Genomic DNA, 12052 nt, shown 5'->3' on the forward strand with positions numbered 1-12052 from the left:
AAAATTTAGGTAAAAGTATGCTATAGGATTGCTCTGATAAGTATACCTTTGTCGGGTGCTTTCAAAAGTCCGTACATAATTTTTTTCGATACACTCTGTATGAAAGGCAATAGCGTCAGGGGAGGACTTAAACACGTACATGTTCATGTATATGCAAGGCTACATTATATCTATTTAGATCTACACAGTGATTTGAGTGTCACACGATTTATCAAAATGTATTGCGTAACATGGTCTGCGATCAGTTTTGATAATGAAAATGTCATATTTGTATAATGAATGACAAACTGATAGGGATTGTAAGGAAAGGTTCCTGTATGACGAGCATATACATGTTTTAAACAACTTGGACATGCTCAAATAAGGTGTCCAAGCCAGACGAACCGTTAAATGTATCATTTTCAAGATTTAATCACCCGAAAAATACTTCATGGGTCTCCTTTCTTGCTGGTGTTGAGAAATATCAATGCTTAGCCTAGTTTTCAATTGTTGAGACTTACAAATGTTTCATGTTCCGTAATTTGGGACCATTTGTTGAATAATTTGAGAACACGCAGACCAACTGCTGTTCGGCCATCAATGGTGCATGTTTTATTTCGTATAAATGCATGAAACGCAAAACTTGTGTGATGCTCTTTCTGAAAAAAGCTGGCAAGAACCATTCATTTATGTATTGAAGTAATAGCCGTTTAAATCAACAAAAAAACTCACATTAAAATCATTGCCAAGGACTAAAACCGAAGTTCTTACAATATCTCAAAATCTCGTCTGCAAATGAATCTTCGCGATGGTTCCGTTGCTCCGTCTCGAGAGGGCGTGTTTGTTTTCATTGCGATATCGCTCATTGGAGGCGTGGTTTGTGGGGAAATCTTTCTATGACGTCGAAGACATTTGACAGATGTTGCTACGTAACACACTGCAAAGAAATCCGATTGGCTGAAAGAGCTGTCAATTACCCATGTGACGCGCTTACTCGTAAAGCGCGAAATGCCCACCCACGATGGACCAATAGTAGGGAGAAAGCGAGTCCAGTGGTATACACGTGCTGGCTCCATTTTCGCGTTTAGTTAGTAGAAGTAGTGGATTAGAAACATGAAAATGGATGTTCAGAGCCAGCAAAACTCTGTAGTGGCCATGGCTAATTGTGGTGATGATAATCCAGGGTGAGTACACGTAGATTGGGGCATAGATTTTCCTGTAGACCCTTATTACATTGTTGTTCTGTCGATCGGTAGCGCTAAGGCTGTACATAGTATACATGGCGTGTATTCATTTTCTCCGAAAAGACGCCCGTCTTTGAATGACTGTAGCTTCTTTGTGGCGTTATGTAGCACTATATTTTACACACTCCTTTCTTCCTACATTTCAGGAAGATGTTTATAGGAGGCCTAAGTTGGCAGACAACGCCAGGTAAGTGCACAATCTCTCTTCATTTTGCCATTGTTTTCATCGCTTTTCTTACACGATCGGGCATTCCGTTGTATACATAAGTATTGGAATGTATGCGGTCAGTGTACAATGAGTTGTCAGTTCTGCTTAAAGTAGACATGGCGCGGCGCTCAAATGCGCTCTAAGCCCCTTGCGTTGGGCTATTCAATAGCTGGTCTGTGACCGCTATTTCTGTTGTATTTTTCAGACAGCCTAAAAGAATATTTCAAGAGATTTGGAGATGTTAAAGAATGTATGGTGATGAAAGACCCAGTTACAAAGAGATCCAGGTAACTTCTGTTTTTGGAAATTTCATGTCTGACCTCTACAAATTACATAAGTATCTCACCTGGCCTAGATGTCATTTTTAGTGAAAAAGCTTCTTTTTTCCCCTTATACTATTTAGAATAGCCTAACTTTGCTCATAGTCCCCCATAGTCAGTATTTTCTAGTGGAACCTTCTGTATAGAAATAGGGTCTAGTCGCCTAGTTCAGTTGTTAAGTTGTAGCAATTGCTTAGAATTACCTAGAATTAAAGCCTCCCCTAAACAGCCATTAAAATTCCAGTTGAGTTGTTGCATGGTGCCGGTCAATGAGGTAATTCCCAACCTCCCAGTCTTTGAAAACTCCTGTGTCACAAAATTGTGCATTTTAAATCGGTTTCAAATACGAAAAAAAATCAAATGCATGCTACTTGAGCCTCATTAATTTTGTGTATTTTATGTTTCAGGGGCTTTGGCTTTGTAACCTTCAATGACCCGTCTTGTGTAGATAACGTTATAACTAGTGGATGTAACACACCTCATATTTTAGATTCGAAGAAGGTATGCATAGCTTTACTTCCATTGTTGTTTTCTGTGTGTGGCTTCGAGTGTGTTTCTTTGCCAATTAGTGATAGGAACTGTGCCACCCAGCTCTGTTTCCTTGCTAATTAAGCCTGGAAGCTGAGTTAATCAATTCCTGTTGCTGTGTGACGTCAGTTTACATTCCTGTTCTTCTCCAAAAAATCTTGTTGACTTTCCAATATATAATCCTTAGTTAACTGTTGTTGATCGAAGGTGCTGGTTTTCACACGTTGATGTTAGTCTAGCCATGTCTTTTACTATTGATGAATAGAAAAGTGCAAAGAAAACAAATAAATGATCTTGAAATTGGGTGGAAACTGTGGGCTGTTTTAATGACCAAAGAGCCTTTTTTGTGAAAAGTGACAAAAAAAACATTTCTTCTCTAAAATGGCTTTTTATCCCTGACTTGGCTTTCTAAAACATTGAGGCTTTGAATTGAAGTGATATGAGTGTTAAAATCTGTGAATAATTGGCAACTTTCTTCTCCTGAAAATTTTTATATCACTCCCAGTTCTGCGACGTAAGATCTAGAAACTACGCTATGTGAAATTGACATGAGTGTCTTGCTTCTGAAGGTGGGCTACCTCAGAAATCATTAGCATCCTGAGCAACAAATGCTGATAGTTCGGCTAACCTGAATCACTGAACGATATTTATATCTCCTCGTTATTTATTATACAAACATTCCAAAGCAAAGTACTAGCATCTGAGGTTTTTGCACACTAGGTTTTTGTTTGATGCCGGCTCTCCCGAGTTGGGATGATCTGGCTTCACCTAGCCATTATGCGCATGTAAATCACATGGCTCCAGCTTGGAAACCAATCATCTCATTAATAACGCACGCTCATTTCAATTAATCATGATGTGGCAAATTGTATAGTTTTTGCATATAAATCAACTGTCATTGTGCGGCAGTAAGGTGTTTTTGTCATTGGTTTGCACAGATTGTACCGGACTGGCTCCCCAGTAAGCTGCTGCAGACTGCCGACCAATCAGGTGCGAGCGTGGTCGGGTTAGAGGTCACATGAATTGTGTATTTCAGCTTGCTCTAATGATGCCGTGTTTGATATAAAGCCCAAGATCAGTGAAGTACATTACACTAGTGCAGTTGTTTTACAACTTATATTTTTAATGCTCTTGATTATACATTTATAATATTTCTGGATTATTTGATAGCTTTTTGCTGGCAGTTTACGCGATATGTACAACGCTTCATTACTTGGTCCAACTATTCAACCGCAGAGCACAGTTTTTGATCTGGTAAAACTTTTTGTTGGGATGGGTTGGATCATGCATGCACATTAATAATCTGATATGCATTACATCATGCCAGTGGTTTATATTAGAGCAAATACATAATGCATAATATACCATCACCTTATCTCAAAACATTTTGATAACTTTGGTTAACTTTTAGGGAAACATTTCTCACTTCTAAAAATTATCAGTTTATTTTATTTTTTCCAAAAAAAGTTTCTTTGGAAGTGTTCCAGTGGTGTAGTCTGGGTATTTTGAAACAGGCTTCTCTAAGTTCAGTTTTGTTCTTAGGCAATTTTAAACTTTTCACTATATATTTTTGAAATAATTTGTTGGCAGTTTTTATACGCTCCCTTTTCATTTTCAGATTGATCCGAAGTTAGCAGTTCCCAAGAAAAACACACAAAAGGTAAAGTATTTCCTAATATTTCTCACTCTGTGTGGAGCACCGCCAGCACTGCACTCCGTGGATTACTCCATTTTATGCCTTTTCTGGATTACCTTGCTACCATCGTTTTCACATCTTGAGTTGTCTGCTGCTGAGGATTACAGGGAAAGGATCAGTAAGTCAACTTGGCATCCGGTGTCAGAAACTTTACCCAGCTTTTTTCTTCTGGGTGCTGATGATGTGATAAAGAGGAGGCTATTTTTATAAAGTTGGATATATCTTGTGGATTATCTTCATATTACGGTATTCTTGGACAATTAATCTTCTGAGGTCAGTACGTAATTAGAAGTAGAAAATCTAGACTAGGCCTGTAGAAAATTAGGCATGATTATTCCAGAGCTGAGCGGGAAATATAGAACATAGTATTCGTTAAAAAATGTCTTCTCTTTTTTCGAATAACACAATCAGAATATTAGTCGAATAGATTCTATGTTAGCACTTTCTGTGGCCCAAATATGCAATTTAGCCTTCAATTTAAAATAATTACATTTCTCAGTTAGTGGCAATATGAAATTAACAGTCATTTTTTTCTCTTAACAATTCACCCATTACTGGCATTAGCTCCAACAGGAAAAAGTCCCTTAATTAAATCTGATTCTACGTCATTTCTAATTGCCACTGTGATTTTATCAACAATAAATATATCTCATGAATATATTTCCAATCGTCAACAATATAGTTCTGGTCACAGCAGCATGCTAACAATTTTAATAACCTTATAAATGGCGATAACTCCATCCAACCATACATGAAATTGTGCCCAGGGAGAAATTCCCCATTAATAGCGGCTATTGAAAGAATAATGAGGATTGTAGTCTTGTTCTATAAATATGTGACCCTGCGTACAATTGGTTGCTAAGGCTGTCTGTGCATCTTTTGTGGTATCCAGTAGTCCAGTGTGATTACTGAGACTGTCCCTTTGGGCTATCTTCTGCCGGCTGTGTTGTTATTGCTCGTCTCCAATGACACTGACACAATTTCTGTCATTCCATAACTCTGATTGCAAAACTTAAGCCGCTTATGTAAGCTTTTTTCTGTAAATTCTCAAGTCTTGCCCAATGATATTTGCAGAAAAAACATTATTTGTGGAGTGATACTCACTGTAACATAACCCAGATGAATTGGAGCATGTTCAAATGTCAACAGCAATTTTCCATTTGCTGGAATGTCTGTCCACTCAATGGTTTTTTCATACTTCTGTGATACATCTCTTGTCATTTTTTTCTGGGAATTAAAAAAGGATGTGTAGAACCCATTAAAGCAGTGTATACTATGCTGTCTGCTCAGCTCTCTGAAGCAGGCATTGTTTGCACAAGAGTAGAAATGTTAACTCTTTAATGACGGAGACCTCGATGCCAACGATTTTGCTGGAACCATTTGAAGACTTAGAAATATAAAATAATGTTTTCAGCATTACTTAATATGGAAATGTAAGACCAGTTTTAAACATAGGTTTTTAAAAAGTCGCTAGGCCTATATATATGATTTGTACTGTAGCTCTAAAAAATGTCCCTACTCATTAAGGTGAGAGTATTGGTTGCATTGCATTATCTGACAGGATTGGTTTGTAATGGCCTGAAGGCTTCAGCATTATTGGTTCCTCCTGCTTGGTTTCACTGTCTGTTGCTGATCTTTCCAACATGTGGAGGGGATTTGCCTGCTATCCTCACAAATGTCAAAGGTATATAGAACACAGCCGTACCTCTGGCCTTTCATTATATTGATGATGTTGAAGGCTTCAATATTGGGTTGTGGGGGCAGAAGACGCTTCATGAAGTTACCTTTGTGTCTGGCATTGACAGCCTCTGAGATTCCATGAGGCCTACTGTATGAGCCCTTCTTTAAAACTAAATTCTATTATATAATTTTGAAGGCCTGTGGGCAGGCATATATCAGTCCAATAACCTATGCTTCTTTATTCTATCTCATTTACTCTTTTTGGATTATGAAGAACTGTTCTGTTCTGTATTGTGAAAGGAAAGAATATGCACATTGTGGCATTATGCCTATCATCTTCTATACTTCATCCAACATGCGTCCAATTGTGACTCATCCAGTCCAAAGCCCCGTTATCACACAATTTTTTACACTGGAAACCACACCTCCCCACGCTACTTTTTCTGTTCCTTTCATTGTTTTGCATGGCCGCTGACCTCTTCACCTTGTCTTCAATTTCATGGTCCTGCTGTGACCAGTATCCACCCATCATCACGCATGTCCATTTTGATCCAATGTTCTCCACTCCATGTGTTGCAGGCTATCGTTGTCCTGCCTCCTATGGATGGCTCATCCTTTGTGTTGTCTGCTCCAGATTGTCCCGGCTGCTACAACTCGTTTTAAGTGAGGGGCATCAAACTTGCATTACCGGGTTGCAGTGTACTCAAGTGGATAGAATGTGCTGAATTCTTTATAGGATACAAAATGAACAAGAAATATGAATAATAGCTGTTGAGCCCGTCATTGCCCTTTGGCTAAATCCTGTCACCTTCTTACATGATGAAGGCGGCTTACCGCACTCCTTGTATAATATGAAGTCATACAAATCACCCGTCTGCAGGCCGGTACTGCGTGTATCGGTACTGCATGTATCGGCTCTTCTGACCCTCTTCTGCAGTGTATGCTCTAAGATCTTACTTCATTGGGTCCAGCAGGAATGTGAACTGGGTGAACGTTGGTTGGAAGGGGCAGTATTAAGTTTGTGCAAAATAATAGATTATATACCTCTGCCGCATTGACAAAAACATCCCTGGAGTGTGTTGGCTCCCATCTTGCTTGCCTTTCAAAAGATTGGACACTAGTTCTTTGTATCGGTCTTCAGACTCATTCTACTGCTCGATCAGATGTTGAGTAACACATTCTATGCCTCGTCCCAAAATAACTACAGGTTCCCTTGGGTCAGATAGACACTAAGAAAAGAAAGGCGGTCCAGCCACATCGAGTGACTAGGGTAGAGTAGGACAATTTTGAGATGATGGTCCAACATTGATAATGTTGATAGGACTGATCATGCTGATACAGAATTAAAAAGGATCATCTTGTGAAACACCTCAAAGTTATGTGCTCTACTCATCGAATCCGGTCTGTGCCTCAGCCTTTTTGAAGTAGGCTACACTTGATACTTGAAATCTATATGATACTGACAAAGCTCTGATGATAGTTTGTTTTGTCTGGAGTCTCCATTTTCTCATGCATTATGAGCATGCGTCTTCTATTCCTGAAGAGATCCTTGATGCTCCTTTTGTATCTTAAGCCCACCAGTTCCTTAATTTTATTTTTGGAGTATTATCCTTTTTGATAAAGAATGGTTGTATAAGCTGTGTTGTACATGTATATTAAAAAAGCATGGCTTTGAAAAGACTGCAGAATGTCTTGAATTCTATTTCTAGGTTACCTTTCTTGTGTCTGTTTGTCTAAATCATTTGTCCAGGACAGCAGGGCTGTTCTTTTCATTATTTTGAAGTGTTTTCCAAATATATTTCAAGTGGGTTAAAGGTTACATCATGTCTTTTATCACAACATTTATGTGCTCATCTTGATGATATACTGTTAACCCTTTGTTCATGAAAACAATTAAAACTCATTCCATGGCCTCTTTGAAAAAGGAATGTTGTAAAGTGAATATAGCAAACTTGTGTTTTCACAAGTATTTTGAGAAATGCCCTGAAAATCAAAACCTCTTGAGCCTGTTCTATCTCTCCACCTGGCCTCCCCTGTGGCCAGTCTCCATTTCAAGTGCAGTGTATATTGTTTGACTAGTTCCCTTGACATTGCATCTCACTTCAGTTGTATGTTGTAATGCATTATGTGTAGTATTTCTCATTAATTTACACTATTAAATTGATTTTTGTTTTAACAGATGTTATTAGAATTTACTCTTAATATGGACAAAGGTCTGGGTTTATACAGGTTTTGAGCCATTTGTTCAGCTTTTGAGTAGGGCCTGGGACCTGAATTTAGTTTATTTAAACATCTATGAGTGTGTTGTGCGTGCAAATGCTTTTAATGAGGGCTTTTCAAACAAGATTAACAGTTTTACAAATACAAGTTTCATCTCTAAGAAGGAATACGCTCTCAGGTCATGAGATGAAACATCCAAATGATATGTGACAAGCTTGGTTCATGGAAATAGAAATACTCACTTTCCCATCTAATATAGTTAGTAACCCTCCGATCACTTATGAATTGCGGTTTATAGAGATGAATTCTTTGTATTTTGCATGTAAATTGTATAATATATTCATCTGTTCTCTGTTCAAGAATATAGCTGCGCGTACACCACGAAATATTGGTGGACCAATTGCACGTACACCACCACATTGCCGCGACAAATTGGTTTGGCAATCCATTGCCGATACAAATTGCCGGGCGAATTTGTGCCATCAAGCTTGATGGTCCAAATTCGCCCGGCTTGTTAAAAGCTCGGCTTTGTCGTGGTGTACGCGCTAATGGTTCGTCAATTAGCTAGTTAGATGGTTTGGCGACAGGCGGCGCTTTCGAAATGGCACTTTCTGCTTATTGTTTGAGCGCCATCTGTTGCCGGTTTTTATAACTAGCTGCAGCGCTGGTGTACGCACTTGGTGGATTTTCAATGGTGCGGCATTGGTTTGCGAACCAAGATTGGTGATCCCTTTTCAGGTGGTGAATGTGCGGCTTATATTCCATGATTATGTAATCTTTTGGGTAGGTTTAAAATGGTAGCCTGCTCATGAAGAAACTGGGCCTACATGTAGGTCTGGGTCCTAACATGTGTTATAAGGTAACAGCATCCTGTTCAGTTTTCTAATGTGAACTATTAAATTTTTCACTTGAGTTCACACAGGAAGCTGGTATCAAATGAAAGGCTGACAGCTGACAGCTCTTGGTAGGCCTGGTATACCTGGTTGTGAGGCAAAAAAACAAAGAAAACAAACTTCTGTAAATTTTGTAAAACTAACCTTCGCTTTGCTGACAACAGCCTCTAGCTTAAAAAAACCTGATGGTTCATCTCAAGCAGCCTGCATCACATGGGAGTGTTTTCTGAAGTTTGGTTGGAGATAAGGCAGAGTTGTGTGATTAAATGGTTAAACAGTCGAAAATAGAACATGAAATTCTAGTATTTTATTGTATTGACTCCGCACACTTGAGAATGCATTGCCAAGGAAAGGTCAGACTCATTGTCATTCTTGTTTGGCTCTGTGTCACTTGAAAAAGTTTGCCTCTGGTGCAGTATAACATCTGGTGACCTATTTTCTCTGGTTCTTTGCCCTAAACTTGACATGGCAATCTGAGATTCATTTCCGGGCCACTGCTGGTGCCTGTTGACAGGTAAAAATGGTACACCCTCTGTACATACAGATGTATTTTAAATAATGGGCTGATATACTGTGTTACAATTACATTGTGTCCTAGTGTGTAAGAAGTGAAGTACATTGTATCAGGTTATATGGTTTAGACATTCTTTTAATTTTCCAATCCTTTCTGACAATCCAAACTGGTTGAGCTTGGTGACATATCTGTTCTGGATGCCCAGGAATCAAAAAAGATACAAATCTTTGTGTCGTTGTTTACCTGGTATGGTAGTCAAGTCTTTATTTCAGAGTGGAGTTCAATTTGGTTTGCTTCAGGTCCATTCGTGTGGTTTAATTGGTGAAAAAAAGCTCGACTGATAAAAAAGGGCTACTTTTCCCTTGTAAGCTAGACAGTTGAGAAGGATTTTGTGGATGGGAGGTGGGCTTACTGCTTTTTCCCCTGCACACACTATAGAGTACAAATGGTACTTCTCACTTTCATGCTATAAGTAGCATACGTGTTCGCCATACTTATTCAGGCACATGTGTCCAATGAACACTATTTGTCCAACATGTTGACTTTCTTTGAATGAAAATGGAAACTTCGTCATCCACCTAGAAACGTTTGTACGTATTTGGAAAATTCATGTAATTGAGCATAGACTGGCCCTGGGCAGCATACATGCTTACACAATTTGTGTTGACCTGCTCAATTCCAGACAAGCTTGTGATTGTAATGAGGCAAGTTCCTGCAACAACAATAGAACTTATATTCTCCACCACAATCTGACATGAGAGTGTAGAATGTCCCATTACATGTCAGTCTCTGGTGTATTATTGCTCTGCCCTCTAGGTGTAGTCCATTGAAATGACTAATTAACGGTGGTTAATTTTTATTTATACATTTATATGTATAATGTACATGTTGGCATTATATGTACAATGTACATGTTGGCATTAACTGTGTCTGTTCTAGCGTTTAAAGTGAAAAGTCAGAAGCTGGCTACAAAGGAGAAACATCCTTTCTTCGGTGGGTGACTGCAGCACAGTATGGGTGACAGAGTTGCGCTAGAACTGGATGTTTCACTTCCTTCTCTGGACAAAATCTGGATTACAAATGTACCCTAATGATGTAGCAGGGACCGAAGTTGCTGGGAGGCTTTTAGAATTTGGGATGTTCTGTGCAGCTTTTACAGATACAGTGAACTCTTCGTACATCAATTTGGGACATGGTCCCTTAATGTAATTAGTGCACCTATCAATCCCTTCCATGTTTTCAAGGTGGAAAAACAGAAAACATGCACTCTTTTGCTGCCCGACTCTCTTTGTAATTGAGTAAGCCACTGGGTGCTGCAGCGAATAGGTTGGCTAAACTGGGTGTACTGTGTTATCTGCATTTGGTGGTGCATGTGCATTTGGTCGTGCACAGTATAGCCTCCTTTCTTGAGCGGGAGTTAATTGTCTGAAACCAGTCTATTATGGTGGGATAATGAGGGAGCTTATGAAGCCTGATCCCGTTACTTTTCTTTGTGTTTCCTCTCTGTGATTTGTGCCATGGAATGGTGATGACGTCCCCTTAGGAATGGTATCTGGGGGCAGCTGCTGCGCACCAGGTCTGATGGGTGGAGGAGGGTTGGGAGTGTTCCAGGGATCTCAAAGGCAGAAAAGGGTGAAACCTTTTTCTATTCCAGCAGTTCTTCTCTCATTTGAATTGAAATGATCTATAAAACGGGGAAACCATGACCAGCTTCGTTTGATTTATACAAGTGCAGTGTTGGCTTCATTTCTCATCGGGTTAATTATGACATTGTTGGTGATAATGAAATAAATCAATTGGTGTGAGTCAGCAGATCTTCAGCAGCTGATTATTATTCCGTTCAAATCAGTCCACGTTTTTACCTTTTAATAAACCTCATTGTTCATTTTCGTTCACAGCTTGTGCAACTGTTGAGTCCTTGCACATGTGTTTTGATTGAATTGAATATTGGCTATACAGAGCAGACTATGACCACGTGGGGTTTCTCATCATCAATATCGGAAGTCCAATCATTGTTTGTGAAAAATAATTGTGATGAACTCAACGTCCAATGGTTCTGTCCCAGCTTCAGCCCATTTCATTATTCATCACATTTGGTTTTCAATGGATGCCCATGGCTTTTGCTGTATGCCATAGGTTGGCCATTTAATCATGTAGTCAGGGTAGCCTGCTTGACCCATGCTGGTCCAGACAGTTTTTCTTAACATAGCTCCTTGATGATAGTACCTACCATTATACACTACATGCTGTTGGCCAAGACTCAATGGATTTGAATATCACCGCCTTTGTTTTTAGATTTGTTGTTTTGAAACTATATAAGCTGTAGCTTTAGAGGACACTTTACTCTCAACTGAAAATAACAATACTGTGAGAAACAAGCAAAATCCTGCATGTTACTGAGGTTTACTAAAGATGTGTACACTTTTTTAACTGACACAGCTGTGTTCTAAAAACATTCTGTATAGTGTCAATTTCCCTGACAGTGTATAGAATAATAGTAACTAGTTAATGATTCTAATAAGTTGATGTTAAAATTGCATAAATGAATGTTACAGATTGTTGTGATAATTGTGCACTCTGTTGTACAGTAAATGCTCTTGGGATAAATTCACAGTTTATGGTTGCCAAATAACACATTTGAGCGATCGTTGAGAGTGCGAACATCATTCCATATAACTTGTGCATAGAACTAAGATTTACACACCAATTTAACCTTTGTTGCATGTGGAATCACTACTTTCTCCATGGTTTCACTTTTATTTTAGAAGTG

General features: G+C 39.0%; 1 protein-coding gene across 14 annotated transcripts in view; it reads left to right on the top strand.

The window, feature by feature from the left end:
* Positions 1-1021: 1021 nt before the first annotated feature.
* Positions 1022-12052, top strand: part of LOC135482641 (RNA-binding protein Musashi homolog 2-like) — a 163076-nt gene continuing 152045 nt past the window's right edge. For 12 of the 14 annotated variants that reach the window (XM_064762871.1, XM_064762874.1, XM_064762877.1 and 9 more), the window contains exons 1-5: positions 1022-1163; positions 1370-1410; positions 1637-1718; positions 2159-2252; positions 3898-3939. In XM_064762871.1, the coding sequence (XP_064618941.1) occupies positions 1093-1163; positions 1370-1410; positions 1637-1718; positions 2159-2252; positions 3898-3939 (330 nt within the window). In that variant the 5' untranslated portion in view covers positions 1022-1092. Of the gene's footprint in view, positions 1164-1369; positions 1411-1636; positions 1719-2158; positions 2253-3355; positions 3534-3897; positions 3940-12052 lie in introns of those variants that run through there. The other 2 variants (XM_064762881.1, XM_064762880.1) reach the window with 2 other exon arrangements.

This window comes from Lineus longissimus, chromosome 2 (genome assembly GCF_910592395.1).
Source record: "Lineus longissimus chromosome 2, tnLinLong1.2, whole genome shotgun sequence".
Lineage (NCBI taxonomy): Eukaryota > Metazoa > Nemertea > Pilidiophora > Heteronemertea > Lineidae > Lineus > Lineus longissimus.